Source organism: Canis lupus, chromosome 5 (assembly GCF_048164855.1).
Source record: "Canis lupus baileyi chromosome 5, mCanLup2.hap1, whole genome shotgun sequence".
NCBI lineage: Eukaryota > Metazoa > Chordata > Mammalia > Carnivora > Canidae > Canis > Canis lupus.
In genome coordinates, this window is record NC_132842.1 from 70,152,949 (window position 1) to 70,171,607 (window position 18,659).

Below are 18,659 nucleotides of genomic sequence, written 5' to 3' on the forward strand. Positions count from 1 at the left end.
TCAGAATGCCTGATTCTGCTCTTCGTCTGCTCAGGGCCCACCAGGATCTGAAGGTCTCCCAGGTCCCGCAGGCCCAGCGGTGAGTGAAGGGGACTGTGGACTGTGGACATGGGGACTGTGGACATGGGACTGTGGACATGGGGACTCCTTGTCCTGGTCCAGCCCTGGGGTCGAAGGGAAGAAAGACTGGGTTCCAGCTGCATTGTTTTCTGTGGTGACAGGGTCCCCGAGGAGAGCGAGGACCCCAAGGGAACTCGGGAGAGAAGGGTGACCAGGTGAGTGACCGCAGGACGTAGCTGGCTGTCCTGACAGTGGGGGAGGGCCGGGGGGTGGGCACAGAGGAGGGGCTGGGTCCTCTCCCTGGTGGCCCCCGTCACGTGTGGAGGGGTGACCAGCTCTAGCCTCCAGCCCTCACCCGTCCTTGAGTTGTAACCTCCCACCTCGTGACTAGTGTTTCACCAGCTGGTCATCTTGGGCGGAGTGGAGGGGCTAGGCCCCAGGGCTCAAGGCAGCCTCCTCACCCTGTCACTCTTTCCATCTGGGCAGCCAGGAGGGAGAGAGTGGGCGGCGTGGCAAACTGTCCCTTGCTTCTTCCCCCTAGGGATTTCAAGGCCAGCCAGGCTTTCCCGGCCCACCGGTGAGTGAGAACACAAAGCCAGCTCTGTCTGATGTGATCCTATTTGGGAGGGGCAGGCCTGACCAGGCCAGGCTGGACGGAGATGGGCCTGGGGAGGGAAGAGGCATGGGAGGAACGGCCTGGGTGGCCAGGCCTGATTCCAGGAGCCAGGACCTGGAGGGCAGAGCCTCCTGGGTGGGCCCTGGTGCAGCAGGCCAGCCAGCAGAAACGCTCCTAGGTGGTGTTTCTAGGAAGTCAAAATGCTTCACTTTAACTGCAGTGAAGCTGACCTGGAGGAAGAAGGAAGGGGAGCTGTCCCTCCTGCCCCACTCTCATTCTCATCCGCTCCTTTGTTGATATAGGGTCCCCCTGGATTCCCAGGCAAGGCTGGAGCGCCTGGCCCACCCGGCCCCCAAGCAGAGAAGGTGAGCAGGACCCCAAGTCCTCCACAGGCACAAATCTGAGCCATGCAGCAACCATGCCCCATCCCACACACTATCAGGCCTTTGGAAATTCAAGGACTGACTCTCAGTTATGTCTACTACAGGGCAACAGACCAGTGGCCCTAGGATGGCAGCTAAGCCCAGGATGCCTGCTGGGAGCAGGGGCTGGGGAGGACGCAGTGGGGCGCAGGGAGGCGTGTGAGAGGAGGTGACTAGAGCACAGTGGGCTGGCTTTGTCTCCAGGGCAAGGAGGAGGAGCTGCAGGGAGTAGGGAAGCACATCCAGACTGCAAACCCAAACTCCCTAAGCCCCTAAGCCCTGAAGCCAGAGCAGCTCTGGCCATTCACCTTCCAGGTCTGACAACAACAGGCATAGAACCTGCTCAGATTGTCTCCAAGGGCCCAGAGAGGGCAGGCATGGCCCGTGAGCTGGTGACAAGGGTCAGGCAGCCTGGGGAGCCCCCACACCAGCTGCCCCTGGGTTTGACTTGCTCGTTTGGAGACTAGCTCTGCCTTGGTCTGGGGGCTGACATTCCTGTCTCTGCCCAGCCTCTGGGCTCCCCAGATGTGATGCCTGGGTAGTATAATGAGGCCCGAAATGAACTTCTAAGCTTGGGGTGGGGGGCTCATGACCCAAGGGGAGAGGCAGGAGACCTGCAACCATGGGTGGAGCCTCTTTCGTCGGAAAACACTCATAGCATAGCTGTCAGAGCTAGAAGGGACTTGCAAAAGGGCCACCCTGGTCTAACTTCTCACTGTCCTGGTGAGGCCATGAGGCCCAGAGAGGCTGGGTGTGCCTCCCTGCCTCCCCAGAGCCTGCACCTATCAGTCATGGTGGAGGTGGTGGTGGCTCTTTGTGGAGGACCCAGGTGGCAGCCCTGTCCAGAGCCTTCCGGGCTGGCTCCGTGCCCCAGTCCTTGCCTGCTCTCCTTAGGCTGTTCACTGCAGAGAATCCCAAACCCCTGGCCAGGGGTTCCCCACTCCACGCCCCATGGGACTGACATTTTCTGGGGCTGTGCTGACCCCTCCTGGTAGCTGGTGGCATTGCAATGCCACAGGGGACTCTCCTCCCCACCCCCCATGGAGGGGGTCTCTAGCTGGATCATTTCCCCTTGGCGGGTCCTCAGCCACTGCACCAGAGCAGCCACTCCCTTTCCACTAGGCTACGTGGCAGCCCTCCACACCAAGCTGCCCCCTCCCTTCTCCAGTAAACATTCTAGTTCACACGTTGATTCTCATCATTTCCCTGCTTTGAACAGTCGGTGGCTCCCCAGTACCTGGAGCAGTGGTTCCCAGACTTTATTTTGAAGTCCCCGGGCCCTTTCATCACACAGGAGCTCACGTGAACCTTCAATGTATAAAACAGACACGAGTGGAGCCGCTCTGGCTAAGGCAGGGGCAAGGGGTTTGGGTCCACTCTCTGGGGTCCCACTTCATGCACCCATCTCTGACGCTCCTCCAGGAACGTCAAGGGCTCTGAGAAGTACAGTTTGAAAAGCACTGGTCTGTTAGATAGAGTCTAGCACAGTGTTCAGGGCATGCCCCCCATTTAGGCCCTACCTTTCTCCGGCCTTACCTCCCACCCCATCCCTCACATGGGCCCCCCAGGCAAATGACCACTTCCAAATCTGTATCCTTCTCTGAAGTTCCCTCTGGCTTGCCCTTTTGTCCTTCCCCAACTTGTCCAAATCCCAGCTATGCTTCAGAGTCTAGTGTCTGGTGATGCTTCTGTGATACTTTCCCTGACCCCTGGCCGGAGTGAGCCGCTCCCTCTTCTGAAAGTGACTGTGAGCTTCTTGAGGACAGGGGCCACCTTTTTTTCATCTGGAAAGATCAGAGGCTATATAGTGCTTGGGATGTTGGGACCGACGTGAACTGAATGTGTGCCTTTAGTTGAGCACCCATTGAGTCTCTGAATCAAACCCGAAGAAGATGCTAGACTGAATAGGCTCTGTCCCTTCCTCGTGGAACAGTGTGGGAAGGGGGCTGCTTTGCAGATGAAGACAGATCCTCCTGGGGAGTGCTGTGGAGTATATCCAGTTAGGCCAGAACAGAAGTGGGGCTGGAAACCAGCTGTCCTGATTTCCGGTAATCATCAGAACCCAGTGCCCAGTGCCTCGTCCCAATGCCCAGCACCCAGCGGGACGAGGCCCTGCTGACTTTGTTGTGGGGTGGGCTTCTTTCCAGGGCAGTGAAGGGATTCGAGGCCCACCAGGCATGCCTGGTCCCCCTGGGCCACCAGGATCTCCTGGGATTCAGGTGAGCATGTGAGCTGTGTGCATGTGTGCATAGGGGTGCATGTGCGTGCTTAGTTGGGGCGGGAGTTGGGTGAGGGGTGGATAGGGTGAAAGGGCTTGGTCAGGCCTCTTGCCTCCTAGGGCTCCAGCACAAGTATGCAGATATGCCTTTTTCCTCTTTCTAGGGCCCTGCTGGCCTGGATGGTCTGGATGGGAAGGACGGCAAGCCTGGCTTGAGGGTGAGATGATAGGTACCCCTTTCCTTCTTCCTCTTCCAAGAGCCAAAGTCAACAGAACCCAGATGAGCTGCCTTCCTTCCATCTGCTTCTCGCCCCACTGCTCTGATGGCACCAGAGCCCCTGGGTTCTTCAGTTCTCCTGGTGGCCTTAACCAGGTTGGATGAGCTGGGTCTCACCAAAGGCAGACAGCCAAGGGAGTGGATCGACATCCAGAAGCCCAGGCAGCTAAAGATACTAGGCTGGGTGTCAGGAAGAGTAGGCTGCAGATACGGAAAGACTGGAATCACCCTGGCTCCTTGGATCTGGTTTTGCTGGGGCATCTGAAAGGGATGGGGAGTCGCGAAGGGCAGAGCATCAAGATCTACACCATTCTGTCCCCAAAGAAGAAAAATTGGGATTCTAGAGAGAAGTGAGATTCACTGAGGGTCCACAGCCAGTCAGAGGCCGATCCGGGCTCAAGATTCTTCCCTCCACCTCCTGTGACATTCCCTCTATCCTGGGGGTGGAGGTGGGGCCTGGAGAGAAGGAAGGCAGTGGTGAATGAGTGGGCATCCTGTCTTTTCTCTAGGGGGACCCTGGTCCCGCTGGCCCCCCCGGACTCATGGGACCCCCGGTAAGTTGAGCTGCAAGGAGGAGCTGGGAAGTCCCAAAGCTGAGCAGGTGTGAGCTCTCCTTGGTGGGTGGGGCAGCTCAAGTCCAGATCCTCTGAGGACCATGTTAGGATTTTGGAGGGGTCTGATTTGTTCAACCTGATGAAGGAGGCAAGGGAAGTGGCCTCTGCTTGAGACGAGGGCCGTAGCAGCTTCCCACTTTTTCTTCCAGGGCTTCAAGGGAAAAACAGGACACCCTGGCCTCCCAGGACCAAAGGTGAGGGCCTGGTGACTTCTGCCGAGCAGGTGTTCTCAGCTCTCCTCAAGGCCTGACCCCAGGCAGATATGGGGGTTATGCTCCTTGCAGGAGTGCCCGTGCCACTGAGCCTTGGCTGAGATGCCATCCCTGCGTCCGAGCCTCCTGAGACCACAGTGCCAGCAGATTGGGTCAGGCCTCGCCGTCCACCAGCCTGAGGGCATCGGGGGTGCTGCTGGCTGGAGGCGGGGCAGGGAGCAGGACTCCTCGGATGTGGGGTCAACATGAGGCCGGAGGAGACCAGCAGAGGTCTGTGGCGCTCCAGCTGGCCCTCTCTCTTCCAGGGTGACTGTGGGAAACCGGGTCCCCCAGGCAGCAGTGGTCGGCCCGGAGCAGAGGTAAGGGCTGAGTTGAGCACAAGCTGACTGTGGGCTCTGCCGAGGCCTGGACGCAGCCACTCCCCTCCCACTCACTGGCCGATGCTGCCTTCTCTCCTAGGGCCTTCTGGGGGAGGTTTGCCCCAAACTGCACACCTTCACCTTCTTCCTCCTCACCTCTTCGCTCCTGCAACTGCAGGCTGTTGGGTCACTCGTCTAAAAACAGGGCCTGGAAAAAAAAAAAAAAACGGGCCTGGCCCTCTCAGGCTGGGGGCTCAGGTCTGTCTCTCCAACAATACTCAGGGGCCAAGGTGGGCCCTGGAAAGTGTGGGCCTGGGGCCCGGGACCCAGCTCAGCGTCTCTGTTGGCGGTCCGCTTGCTCTGTTCAGCCTTGTCCTACCTAACATCCCCATGTGTTTAAGTCTGCTTCCCTGTCGCTTTTTTTTCCTGGTTCCTACAGGGTGAGCCTGGTGCCATGGGACCTCAGGGAAGACCCGGCCCCCCAGGCCACATTGTGAGTTAAAGCGTTCTTGCCTCTGCCTTTATGAGAGTTAGGATTCTGTTGGGGCTGGGGTGGGCGAGCCAGTGATGGCCTGAGAGCACTGGCCCCAGGAGCAGCCCTGTAGCGCAGTAAGGGGCTTCGGACCCACCTAATCCAGTGGTGCCCAGGCTTTTTGCCATTTTCTTCTTTTCTGGGCACATTTTGAGTTTACTTATCAAACAGAGATCATTCAGCTATTCAATGAGCAATAATTGAGCACCTGCTCCATGCCAGGCACAGTTCCAAGCATGGGGCTAAAGGCAGTGAGCGAGATCGACAAGGTCCCCTGATCCCAGAGCTTCCGCACTGGCATAACAAACAAACAGATTAATGCACAAGCATCAGGCAGGGATGTGATGTCTCAGGGAGGGCCTGGGAGGCGCCTTTAGAGGCACCTTTACTGCAGAAGTGGCATTTGAGCCAAGGCCTGAATGACAAAAGGAGCCATCTGTCTAGCAGTCTGGGGAAGAGTGTCCAGGCGGAAGGGAGGGCTGGGAGGGTGGCTACTGACGCAAAGAGCCTGAGGCAGGGAGGGGCCTGGTGGGTGGGGGGAGCCCCAAGGTCAGGGTGGCTGGAGTGGAGTTTGAGAAGGGCCTGAGTGGGAGCCGGAAAGCTGTGCTTGCAGAGGACCTAGTGCAGACCTGGGACCTTGGAGGTGTGATCAGGAGGGGAGGGGTGCAGGTGGCAGCCTGGAAGCTGAGCTGTCCGGAGGGATGGTGTGGTGGGGGTGGTCGCGGTGGTCGGTGGTTGGCACGGAGTGGTGGCCGCAGGCAGAGGGGCCGTGTTTGGAGGACGTGCTGACAACCCGCGTGGGGGAGGGGCGGGGAGCCTCCTTCTGTGTGCGCGTGTAGGCGGGTGGCCAGCTGCGTGGGTGGCGCACTTACAGAGGTAAGACAACTTGGAGAGGACAGTTATTAAGCAATAATGAGTTTCCCCGTCTGAATTTGCTCCTCAGTAACAGAGATGGCTGCCCATGGGCGCCTTTGATCAGTGTGACGGCCCCACGCTGATGGGGTTCCTGAGCAAAGGAAACACTCGCGTTTGATTGCAGGCCTGTTGTGGCAGATCTACAGTTTCTGAGAGGCTTCTGGAAATGTTAAAAATAGTTCATGACCAAAAAGAGGAGCTCTCAGGTCCTCATCACCGTGTGTATGAGGGATCCAGAGGCCCTGGCTTGGGGACCCCGGGTCTAGCCTACTCCCCGCTCACATTATAGATGAAAGGAACTGCACGCTCTGAATTGTGAGCCCATCACAGACTCACTGGGGGCTGGGGAAAGGGGGCACAAGGTTCCCCCCTCACTTCTCTCTGTCCAGCCTCAGCCCCTGCTCTGTGCTAGTCCCAACGCTGGACAGTTCTGCCCCAGAAGTCTAGCAATGAGTAGAGTCCATGCCTCCAGAACTTTCCAACTGGGAGCGTGGAGGGGCAGGCTGAGAGAGCGGTCTGCATGCCCTGGGTTTCAGAGAAGGCACAGCTCTCAGCAGGGGGCTGGCATATGAGCTGTGATTCAGAGATGGGGACCGCATTCAGGCACCACCCCAGCCCAGCAGGGTCGAGCACCCCTGCGTGTTGAGTCCCACTGCCCTCCAGTGGCAGTAGAGTAAGGGACCAGGGAGGCCCAGTGGCTGAGGCCTGGGCTTATCTGTTTGGTCTCTGGGGCTGGGGTTGAGCCCCTGCTACGCAGCCCCCAGCTCCTGCTCTTTACTTCTCCCACAGAACAGGAGGAAGTGGGGTGCCTCGGAAGACCACAGGCGCACATAGTTAACCTTCAGGCCTTTGCCCTCTGCCCTTGGCTCCCAGATCATCCTCTCCGTCCTGTGAGCTCAGGGACCTTCCTAGGTGTCAGCTCCAGCACAGATCTTTCGGTAGAAGCTTGAGGGCAAGAGCAGAGGGAAGGAGGGTTTAGGGAGGAGGACGGAGCCACTGAGGTTTAAGGTCTATTGGTCCCTCGCTTGCTTCCTGGGGGGCCTTGTTCCCCAGGACTCTTTCCAGCCCACTGAGTTCATCTATCTTTAGGGGCCTCCAGGGCCTCCAGGCCAGCCAGGTCCTGCCGGGATCTCTGCAATGGTGAGTGACATGTTCCCCGCACCCCTCCTTCCTGGGAGTCAGGCTGGGGGTCCTTGCACAGAGGGGAGTGGGGAGAACAGTTTGTGTCCACCCCCCTCCTTCCTGGCTTCAGCCTCTCCTGCCTCCTGGGTCTCCCCAAGTGGCACGTGGTAAATGCCTTTGAAGGGGGCCAGAGGCCATCATGGGGCCCTATGTCAGGTTCAAGCAGCGCTCCCCTGCCCTGGAGGGCCTGAGGGTTGGGGGCATGGTCCCAGGCACACAATGACACCTGCCTCTGCTGTGTGGGGTTCACTGCTGCCTCTCCCATCCCCTTCACCACCCACCCCCTTTCTCTTCAGGGCCTAAAAGGAGATCGGGGAGCCACTGGAGAAAGGGGCCTTCTAGGGCTTCCAGGCCAGCCTGGCCCCCCTGGACACCCTGGCCCCCCGGTAAGACCCCACATCTTACTGCACAGCCCCAAGGATAAAGGGCCAGTTGGCTTGGTCACTGGAGCACAGCGCTGCTTGTCCAGGGTCTCCAGGGAAGGAGAGGTTGTTAGCATGGAAGATGGCAGCACAGAGCTTGTGCCTGAGGATCACATCATATCTGGAAGAAAGGACAAGCCCTGCCAGCCAGTGCTTGCCAAGTATGCACCAGGCCACCGCCTCTGACCACGCACCACTTGTGCCAATCCCTTGACCAGGTGTCAGGCAAGGGAGAGCTGGCGCCCATTCTGCCCCTGCCCCCTCCCTGGGGGAGCTTGCTAGCAACCCCCAAGAATCTAAATGCCAGGGACCAGAAATGCAGTGCCATTACCGCAGCCCTCTTGGCAACCCAAACCACTCCTGGTCTCAGTTGGCGCTTAATACCAAGAGCTGTGATATATTGTGACTGTGTGCTGAACGGTGACCTAAGCGCTTGACATTTTGTCATTTAATCTCTACCGCAACCCTATTTAGTAGATCTGATTGTCCCCATTTTACAGATGAGGAAACCAAAGCTCAACAAGGTTAAGTAGGTGGTGGGGGAATTGCACAGCTAGTGAGCCGAAGAGCCTGCCTGATTCCAAAACCTACGTCCTTAGCCACTCTGCAATATGCCCTCTTTCAAAAGTTCCAGACAAGTGACCAACATCAGATGGATGGATTGCCAGCCAGTCTTAGGGATTAAGTCTCCTGGGGAAACTGAGGCAGGAACCCAGATCTCCTGGCCCCCAGGTCAGGGTGTTCTCTTCTGGAGCTGTAGCCATGACCCTGGGGCTGGTACAGGGGTGATAGTTGGCCCATCTGCCAAGAAGGTGGAATCTCACCTACACACTCTGATTCTTGCCATGGCCCCAGGGCAGGCAGGTCCCTCCAACCTTCTGGCCCTCTCTCATCTCACCAGAAGCAGGCTGGGCCCAAGATACAACCTGTCCTGGGGAGGGAACAGGCTCAGGCTGCCCTGGAACCTCACTGAGGACAGAGGTTCACAATTACTGCCTCTGTTCGGCAAACATGTAACATAAACTCAGAGCTAGGGATCCTGCAAGAGCCTGGGACCTCAAGCCAGGAGCAAGGAGCATGCAGTGTGCTCTTTCTTCGTACAGCTCATTCAGGGGGCAGCTGGGGCTGTTGGCTGGGGCTCTGGGAGAGATTGGAGTGGAGGGAGGGAGGATGTCTAGGTTTCCATGGCCTGTGCCCCAAGTGTCTCAGGGTGAGGGCTGGAGAACTGTGGTCTCTTGGTGGCACAGGGCTCAGTGCGGGTGGTGGGCAGGGGGAGGCAGGTGATGCCATGCTGGGTTAGTGCCAATCATATGTCTACCACTCTCTACTCCACAGGGTGAACCTGGGGCAGATGGTGCAGCTGGCAAAGAGGTACTGTCATGCTGGGCTCCTCCTTTCCCTGGGGGATGCTGCTGCTTGTTCCTAGCCTGGCCCTCACCCCTCTTTGTTCACTCAGTGAACACTCCCTGAATGCACAGACTCCCTCCAGACAGATATGCAGGAGTTTGGTGGCCCTTGCTGCGTTGGGGAGAAGGATTGGGGGCTGGGGAGAAGGATGCATGACACTTGTTCTTCCCTATTTTTTGACTGTGTACCTGGCCAAAGAAAGCTGATGGTGACGATGGTAGTGGTAGTGGTAGTGGTGGTGGTGATGGTGGTGGTGGTGGTGGTGGTGCTGGGGCTGGTGGTGGTGGTGGTGGTGGTGGTGGTGGTGGTGATGAGGTGGTGGTGGTAGTAGACTCCAAACAAACATTTCCTGGGCCCCAGCTCTTGGAAGGGCTTCCAATATGCCATGGACTGGCCCTTTCACTCTGACTTCTCACCTCTTTTTGTTTGTGACAAGGGACCCAACCAATATGATCACACAAGGCCATGCCCTGGGGGACATTGTTCTCCCTTCTAGCTGTCAACCAACAGAGAGGAGGCTGGTGTCCTTCCTCACCCAGAGCCTAGCTGGATACAGCTCCAGGCCCTACGGCTGTGGAAGGTGGTCCTTTCATGGCACCTACCTCCCCAGAATGGCTTGGAGATGCTGCCCAGACTTGACCCCTGACCTTTGCTTTCCTCTAGGGACCCCCTGGAAAACAGGGACTCTATGGACCCCCTGGTCCAAAGGTGAGTGGACAATGGCTGGTTTTGAGGGGAAAAACTCATGAGTGATGAAGGCCTGTTCCAAGCTCTGACTGTAGCCATGGAGAGGAGGCACAGGAAGGTCAGTAGACAGGAAGAAAATCGTGGGCAGAACTCAAACTTGGAGCAACCTCATCTCTAAAAGCTTCTCACATGGGCCTATTTCTTAGCTATGATTGGGAGGATGGAAATCTCAAGTCCATTCATTCATTGACCAGTTGATTGATTGATCCACTCAGGCTACAAGCATCTGCTTGATCTAACGTAGATTCCAGGCCCTCTGTCCCAGCCTTGGGCAAACCGAGGTCTCTGAACAATAGCTGCTCACTTAGTCCAGTCGCACTTACGCTAGGGCATGGCAGGCTTTACAGATTAGATACAGCACCCACCTCAGCCTGGCAAGTCAGGGAGGCAGGGCAAAGTACAGGAGCATTTTAGCTGAGCGGGAGGAGTGCACCGGGTGGAAGGAGGGGAAGGGCATTCCAGGCCAGGAGGGCTAAGGTGTGTGGCCGAAGGCAAGTTCTAACCTGTGAGGCGTGGCTGCAGGTACAGGGCCAGGGAGGTGGGCCTGGAGAAGAGGTGATTGGGACCACATTATGAATGATCTGGAATGTCTGGCCAAGGAATCAGGGTTTATCCTGAGGGCAGCCGGGAACCTTCAGAATGTCTAAGCATGAAAGCTGTCTTTTCAAGAGGGCCGCTCTGGGGGCAGTGAGGTGGGGCAACTTGTCAGGATGCTGCGGCCACAGTCAGGGGAAGTCACCAGGGGCCAGGATGGGGGATGGAAGTAGGCGGGCTGATTGCTGAGACATCATGAAGTAGACTAGATAGTACTTGGCAATGCTGGATGTGACTTCCTGTCTTTGTAGGGTGATCCAGGACCTTCAGGACAGAAGGGCCAGGCAGGAGAGAAGGGAAGAGCTGGCATGCCTGGTGGGCCTGGCAAGAGTGGCTCCATGGGGCCTGTTGGGCCACCAGGTCCTGCAGGAGAGAGGGGCCACCCTGGATCTCCGGGGCCTGCAGGGAGCCCAGGATTGCCCGGGGTGCCTGGCTCCATGGTAAGAGGGAAGGCCAGCAATCATGGGCACCGTGCCGCAGAGCAGGCACGCAGGGCGGAGCTGGGACCATTCTGGAAGCTCCTGTTGGCCCTCTGAGGGAAGGAGCATGACTCCCGTATCAGTGGTTCTTAATGGCGTGTGGAAGAGTGGGGAGGTTTGGGAGCCCGTTCCCCAGAAAAACGAGCTGCTCCACAAAACGTTTTGCACCATTTCCTGGGGGTTAGGACCTTGGATTAAGTATCTGTGGGAGGCTCCTAGCAGCTTTGTTCCCCTCCTTATCCTTTATCTCCGTAAAGTATTCCCAGGGGTAGAGCACCAGGCTTGGAAGTATAATTGAGGCAGGTTTTCTTCCTTTTCCTCAGGGAGACATGGTGAATTATGATGAAATCAAGAGGTTCATCAGACAAGAGATCATTAAAATGTTTGATGGTAATTGGCAGCTGGCTGGGTGGCAGTGGGTGCTGCTGGCCCTTCCCAGCTGTTTCTCCGCCCTGCCCTGGCCTCCTTTCCCTTAAAGCTCTATTCCCCTCTCCAGTCACCCCCCACCACCCCCCCTCCGTTTCCAGGCATATGTTCAATTAGACGTCAGACCTACCTTATCACCTGCTCTGTTCAGAGATAAAATGATTCCCCCCGTGCTCCGCGAGCCCCCACTGGAGCAAAGGAGACAGACAAGAAAATTGAAATCAAACGAGTCCGCGTGCAGTGAGCTCTAAATAGAGGGGCGAGCGGCAACCATGAGATAGCTGGTGTGGTTTCACTTTTAAGCATTTTTCCTGTACATTTGTTCATCCAACCTTGCCATGCTAGGGCCTGGGGAGAACATGGACCCTGTCCTGATGGGGCTGGCCATCTTGCTTGGGAAGCAGACCTTGAATGCCGGGCAAGGAGTCTGGACTCTATTGTGAAGCCAGTGGTGGACTAATGAGGGTGTGGGACAAGAGGGGGGCCGCCGTCAGGTCTGTGCTGCCGAAGGACCACCGTGCACAGGAAGGTGGAGGCGAGGGCATGGGAGGCCACTCAGGAGATCAGCCCCAGAGTTCCTCGCTCTGACTCCCCATTGAAGAATGGCTGTTTGGACTCTAGGCTGGCAGCCTATCTGTGCCCGTCTGAGGCCCCTGGGGCACCATGTGACCTGTCCCCATCCTTCCTTACAGAGAGGATGGCTTACTACACCTCCAGGATGCAGTTCCCCATGGAGATGGCCGCAGCTCCAGGACGACCAGGGCCCCCGGGGAAGGACGGTGCCCCAGGCCGGCCAGGCGCTCCGGGATCACCCGGACTTCCTGGCCAGATTGGCAGGGAAGGACGGCAGGGCGTGCCAGGCATGAGAGGTAGCTCTGCCCCCACCCCAGTTCCCAAAGTGCATGGGGGACTCTTTGGGGGCAGGCATGAGCATGCATGAGGTCTATTGTGAGTCTGATTTGTGTGTGTGTGTGTGTGTGTGTGTGTGTGTGTGTGTGTTTCAACTAATCTGACCAGCTGTGTCATTTTTCTGCTCAGGAATAGGACTTATTTTATTTCTTTTGTCCCAGGATTGCCCGGTACCAAAGGTGAAAAAGGGGACATTGGTATCGGCATTGCAGGAGAAAATGGTCTCCCCGGCCCGCCAGGTAGGAAGAGCCAGAATTTGAGAGCATGCATCTTGAGCAGCTGAGATCTGTTTTGCAACACAATATAGTTATGGAGAACCTCAAATAACACAGGCCTATCAGCCAACATTTACAGTAATGCCAGGTGTTTGAAGGAAGGGAGCGGAAGACCCAGAGTCCATCCTCAAGTCCTAAACTAGGCTAGCGGGACATAGGGGAAGACAGTCGGATATGGTGGGGCCCGGGGATGTGAGCTCAAGTCCTGCTCGGCATCATCCTGGCTGTCTGACCTTGATGAGGTCACTAAGTCAGGCTGTAGAGACAAAAGAGAAGTGACCAAAGCCTGCTGGCCTGGCTCTGAGACCTAGCTTCACTGCTTACCACATGGGCAATGTCTCTCAGCCTCATCTCTCTGTCCTCATCTACAAAATGAGATGATAGTTTCTGTCTCACAGAATCGTTGTGAAGATTCATTGACTTATGCATCAAAAGCACTCGCCTTGTGCCTGGCACATGGCAGCTCCCAATAAAACTAGCCAATAATATTGTTGTTATTGTTAAATTATCATGGGGATCAGATCAAGTCTTCACGTTAAACCCGTTGTAACCTGACAAATATTTATCAAATGTAAAGTATTATTTACCATGACCATGGTTTCTTCTATTCTTGACACCTGGGTCTCCTGATGTTCCTCCTCTGACTCTTCCCTCCCTAGGTCCTCAAGGCCCTCCAGGGTATGGCAAGATGGGTGCCACTGGACCAATGGGCCAGCAAGGCATTCCTGGCATCCCTGGGCCCCCAGGTCCCATGGGCCAGCCGGGCAAGGCTGGCCACTGTAACCCCTCTGACTGCTTTGGAGCCATGCCAATGGAGCAGCAGTACCCACCCATGAAGAACATGAAGGGGCCTTTCGGCTGAAACCACCAGCTCCGTCAGATGAAGGACTCCATTGGGAACATATGGCTGAAACTTACAGGACTCTGTGATGGGTTGTGAATGTTTTGTTTTTCTGAATTGCTATTAATATTTTTTTATCAATAAATGAACAAAACTACCTGCAACCCCACTTCCAGTGGGGGTTCTCTGGTGCTGCCACTGCCTCTCTGTCATACCCCTCTGTCATTTATTCCTAGAGTTAAAAAAAAAAAAAAAGGGCCTTTCATGTCTGTGGTCAACCAGCGGAGCTGGGGTATGCTGCTGTATAGGATGCCCACAGCTCAGCTCCCCTCTCTAGATGCTTCTGAGTCCTGCTTCAGTCCTCTGCGGAACTTGTGTCTTGCCCTCCGTGGCACACTTCTCAAAGTCAGAGAAGGGGCATCACTCAGCTTGTTCCCATAAATGAGCCAAAAGCAGGTTTGAAGACCCTGCTTATGGCTCATAAAGGCCCCTTCCTGGTTGCTTCCCTAGAGAAACTGGTGTTTGGTACCCCATCCTCCCTGGTTACTTTTTTTTTTTTTAATTTTATTTATTTATTCATGAGAATACACAGAGAGGAGAGAGAGAGAGGCAGAGACACAGGCAGAGGGAGAAGCAGGCTCCATGCAGGGAGCCCGACCTGGGACTTGATCCTGGGGTCTCCAGGATCACGCCCTGAGCTGTAGGCGGCGCTAAACCACTGAGCCACGGGGGCTGCCCACCCTAGTTACTTCTTGAGAGTGGCCCAGAGCCAATTCAGGCTGCACCTGGGGAAACGCCACCTAGCCCCGAGGTGTATTCACCTGCCTGGCTGCATCTCCAAGCGTGCAGTCCCTTCTTGCTGCTCCAGTAATTCTGTGATTAAAACGTCTGTGCAAACAGGAAAGATAGGCTTCAGCTCCCAGCCTAGGCAACCAGGGACTGCTTCTCCAGGAAATGAAATGGAACTTTTTGCCTGTGCCATTGCATGGCCCTGTCACCAGCTCTCCTGGACTGCAAATGGCGTCTTTTGTTAAACTTTGTTCATCTAATGTTTTTGGTGCTTTTCCTGCACATCTTAGCCTCGGCCTTTAGAAACAGTTTGCATATGTGCAAAGGGGTCACAGGCAAGCCATGATCAGATCTAAGCTCGAAGTCGTCAAAGGCCACTGGGAATTTGGTGATCTATCTCCTGTCTCCTCCATATATAAAAAGGCCAGGAAGAAAAGGAAAAAAAAAAAAAAAAAAAGACAGCAAGTTGAATATTATGGAAACATTCCGTCTCAAGCCTCTTCCGTCTGTCCTTTTCACATCTCTTGTCCTGATGGGCTGGCTGCCCTGTGAGAAAGCAACAGGGCACATCCAGAGGGACTTCTAAAGAAAGCCTTTTTATTGGCCCCAGCTTTCTAGAAGGTTTATTCAAGTTGGATAAACTTCAAAGGGATCACAGAGCAGACTCAGAAATGCACCCAGAGTCTAGATGCTTATCCAGACTGCCTGAAGCCTTCAAACTGGCTGTCATCTCTCCAGAGCTGGTATTACTAGCACAGTTCTGAAAATCTCCTTCTTCAGTTGGGCCCCGAATACCAAGAGACCAGTCTACTGATGGCTTCTCAGAACCTTTGCCCTATTTTCTTCCTGCCAGGAGAAGAGGCGTACCAGTGGCCAGGGGAATGACATCAGGCAGAGGCCCAAGCACGCCCGAGTGCCTCACGTGATGCTTTTAGATCAACGGGGCGCCGATTCTGAGTTTGTCCCTCATCAGCAATTTTCCGTTAACTCCCCTTCTAACATAAAACATTAAAAAGCAAACGCATCATCTTTGCACCGAAGTAGCAGCCAGTTTTGGACAGTGGAGGAGGACAGATGTTAAAGCATTCCTATCGGAAGGCCAGCTTCCACTCTGGGCCCCAGTCTGCAAAGTGGTAGCTGGCGATTGGCCTCATGATAAGGAGCACATTGGCGGGAGTAGAGAGAGAAGCTAGGACCAGCTGTTGGACTGAGCGGGTTGGCTTTGAAGGCCAGAGGGGAATCTCACTATGGGGAAGCATCAAACTCCTACCCTTTGAGGGCCACCAGGGAACCAATCGGTACACAGTAAATGATGCTTTCTTCACTTTTCTTCCTGAGTCACATTTCATGCTACTCTTAGGAGAGTCTACAACAGGCTGGTTTAGGCTTTCATGATTTGAGTGCTTGTCTCCCTGGAGTTTGGAATTACTGTATTTTCTTGGACCATGAAGAACCAGATGGAAAGCTGAATTTTATAGTCTCTTCTGTTACTGTGGTCAGCAAAAAATCCATGGATTTTGCTCATAAATTCAGGAGCTGGGTAAACTGAAGAGAAAGGAAGGAGGGGCACAAGCTTCAGTCAGTTTTCTCACATTCTTGCCCTGTTATTCTTTGGCCTTCATGTCTTAGCAGCAGGCTTTTATTTTTTCTATTATTTTATTATTTATTCATGAGAGATTGAGAGAGAGAGGCAGAGACACAGGCAGAGGGAGAAGCAGGCTCCATGCAGGGAGCCTGACATGGGACTCGATCCCAAGTCTTCAGGATCACACCCTGGGCCGAAGGCAGGTACTAAACCGCTGAGCCACATGGGCTGCATGAGAGTCCAGGCTTTTAAAGGCAGCATACAGCTCATTCAGATTAGCAAAATCTAACTCGAGGAGTCTGTTTTTCTCTCACTACTTTGTGCCAGAAACTGTCCTAGGCTCTGGAGAGTCAGAGGCAAACAAGACATATCTGGCCCCCTGCACCAACAGTGTCTACAGAGAGAGCAGGGAGTTAAACAAGCAATTACAAATAAAGTGGGATGGTGGGGCAGTAGCAGGCACCATGGGAGCGTAGGGCCGAGGGACCTAACCTCGTCTAGACACAGATCAATGGAGCCGGAGGGAATACCACGTGCCAAGGTCCAGAGGTGGTTAAGCATGGCCTGCTGAGTGACAAGGGCACGGTGCAGGGGACAGTGCTGCTGGTGGCTGGAATGTGGAATGCGAGCAGGGCAGACAGTGGGAGGCAAGGATTTTATACAAGGGGGTGGGGTGTTGGGTCAGGTTTGCCTGCTGGGGAGTTCACTGATGGTAAAGTGAAAAAGGGATTGGAGGATCCTTAATTTGAAAAACCCTCTGCTCTATAAGAGGGAAAAAAGGCTGCTGCATGTTTATTCTGCAGAGAAAAACCCCGGATCTGATGTCTTCTGGAATTTAAATCTTCCCTTTTGTCATCATAGTTTCCCAGGTCACCAGAATTCAACAGAATCTAGCCGCTTCCTTCACATGTGGCCTGTTAACCCCTTATAAGACTAGTTCTTTTTGTTTTGGTCTTGGATAATTTATGGGAATAGAATATATCAATGTATTCTCTGTATGATCCCATAACAGAAGGAGAGTGTGGCCAACATGCCACGTCTGTTATTCTCGTTTTTCTGCTGGTTCTGTGGAAAGCTGCTGCAAATCAACCTCTCATCCACAGCATCCAACTGCAGTTTAAATTTCAGAAATGGATCTAGTTGAAATCAAAGAGAATTAATTCCACAATAATTAGGTGGTCATTGGTATTCCTTCTCAGTAAGCAATACTGGAGCTTGGAGCTGAGCCAGGAAGCTTGGGGGGAATGATGTGTCCCTAGGGGAGACAGTATTTTCCAGTGGATGGGCCTTCCATTACCAAGCTCTGCCTCACCTCTAAAGAATCAACCACAGGGTTTCCATGAACTCAGGGAAGTGTTCTATCCTCTAAAAAGGGCTGGAATCCAAGTTTTCCCCTTTGGCTAAAGCTGAAACAATAACAGGAACTTCCCCACCCACCTCTGTCTGCCTCAGGTAGTTGAGATTTTGGAAATCAGTTGACTGTTTTTCAGGCTCTGGAATTCCTGATCTCTGTGTTATCCAGCCTGCTCCAAAATAAACACACCTGGGCCTGCCCCAGCTCCTCAGAGGCACAGCCCTGGACATTGGCTCCGGCTAGTCTCAGTGCCTGAGAGATGACTTAGATGCTCTTGCCCCCAAAGAGTACAGACATCCAACAGAACATTCTCCTAAGAGTCCCTTTGCTGGGTAGAGGGGCTAAGGGTGTGAGATCTTCACAGAAATTTAATCCTCAGCACCTAGAACAGAGCCTGGCAAGGGGTGGGAACTCAATAGGGTTAAAATATTTGTGGAATAAAATGTGCATTGCATGACCCCCGTTTGCAGTCCAGGTGTCACCTATTCTCTCTCCCAGCAAATACCCCTTGACCTTCAGCCCAGATATTAGAACTTCTTCCTCTGAGATTCTGTAATTCAATTCTACCTGTTTTTTGTTTGTTTGGACTGGGTAGGGGGATTACAGTGGTAAAGACAAGACTACTACGTAGTTAAACTACTGAGTAGTTAAAAGAGGTAGACTTGGGTTCAAATCCTAACCTCTCCATTTATCTTTCTGCTAGTAGGGAAGTCACTTAGCCTCTGTCTGCCTCAGCTCCTCATAAATGAATAGTAAAATCTATTTACTTACTATTGTATTTAGCACTACATCAGGCACCTATTAATTATTCAATACAGGACTACAATGATGACGATAATGATGATGACGATGGTGATACCTAATAACATTTATTAAATTCATGCCAGACACTATTCTAGGTACTGGGGTACAGGAGTGAATAAGAGGACAATCCTACAATATACAAGTAAACTTTAAGACAATTCAAGTAGTGACAAGTACTATGAAAAAAGTGATACTGTAATATGAAAAAATTAAATAGTTTTTTTTTTGAAAAAATGAAATATTGTAATATGATAGATGACTAGAATGTGGGGAAGCAATGCTACTTTAGATGTGGTGTCCAGAACCACCCCCTCACCCGCCACTACCACCCAAGGAGGTGATATTTGAACCAGAACCTGGATGACAAGGAGCCGCCAGCCAGTGAAGAGCATTCCAGGAAGAGGGAAGAGCTAATCCAAAAATCTGTAGGTGGGAATGAGCTCAGTTCCAGGTGTGGAGACCAGGCCAGCATGGCTGGAGTGAATTGAGGGGGACAGCAGGGACAGGAAGTGAGGCTGGAGATACAGGCAAGGCCATGAAGGTCAGAAGGCTGAGTTTAGATTTTATTTAAGAGTTATGGGAAGGAAAGTAAACCCAGTAATGACATGACCCAATCTACA

At 54.0% G+C, this 18,659-nt stretch overlaps 1 protein-coding gene and 1 long non-coding RNA gene across 8 annotated transcripts in view; one reads left to right on the top strand and one right to left on the bottom strand.

The window, feature by feature from the left end:
• The window catches only part of COL16A1 (collagen type XVI alpha 1 chain), a 49,039-nt gene extending 35,375 nt beyond the window's left edge, over nt 1-13,664 (top strand). For all 6 annotated transcript variants that reach the window (XM_072827378.1, XM_072827382.1, XM_072827383.1 and 3 more), the window contains 19 exons: nt 35-79; nt 222-275; nt 602-637; nt 979-1,041; nt 3,246-3,317; nt 3,481-3,534; nt 4,103-4,147; nt 4,357-4,401; nt 4,725-4,778; nt 5,218-5,271; nt 7,315-7,365; nt 7,704-7,793; nt 9,165-9,200; nt 9,900-9,944; nt 10,829-11,017; nt 11,380-11,446; nt 12,175-12,351; nt 12,553-12,630; nt 13,326-13,664. In XM_072827378.1, the coding sequence (XP_072683479.1) occupies nt 35-79; nt 222-275; nt 602-637; nt 979-1,041; nt 3,246-3,317; nt 3,481-3,534; nt 4,103-4,147; nt 4,357-4,401; nt 4,725-4,778; nt 5,218-5,271; nt 7,315-7,365; nt 7,704-7,793; nt 9,165-9,200; nt 9,900-9,944; nt 10,829-11,017; nt 11,380-11,446; nt 12,175-12,351; nt 12,553-12,630; nt 13,326-13,528 (1,458 nt within the window). In that variant the 3' untranslated portion in view covers nt 13,529-13,664. The remainder of the gene's footprint in view (nt 1-34; nt 80-221; nt 276-601; nt 638-978; nt 1,042-3,245; nt 3,318-3,480; nt 3,535-4,102; nt 4,148-4,356; nt 4,402-4,724; nt 4,779-5,217; nt 5,272-7,314; nt 7,366-7,703; nt 7,794-9,164; nt 9,201-9,899; nt 9,945-10,828; nt 11,018-11,379; nt 11,447-12,174; nt 12,352-12,552; nt 12,631-13,325) is intronic.
• Nucleotides 1-18,659, bottom strand: part of LOC140634031 (uncharacterized) — a 21,010-nt gene continuing 2,351 nt past the window's right edge. The window contains exons 2-4 of one of the 2 annotated variants that reach the window (XR_012031595.1): nt 7,813-7,950; nt 4,935-4,986; nt 1-4,049 (exon numbers count right to left, since the gene is read on the bottom strand). This is a non-coding gene — a long non-coding RNA (uncharacterized lncRNA). Of the gene's footprint in view, nt 4,987-7,812; nt 7,951-18,659 lie in introns of both variants that reach the window. The other variant, XR_012031594.1, reaches the window with a different exon arrangement.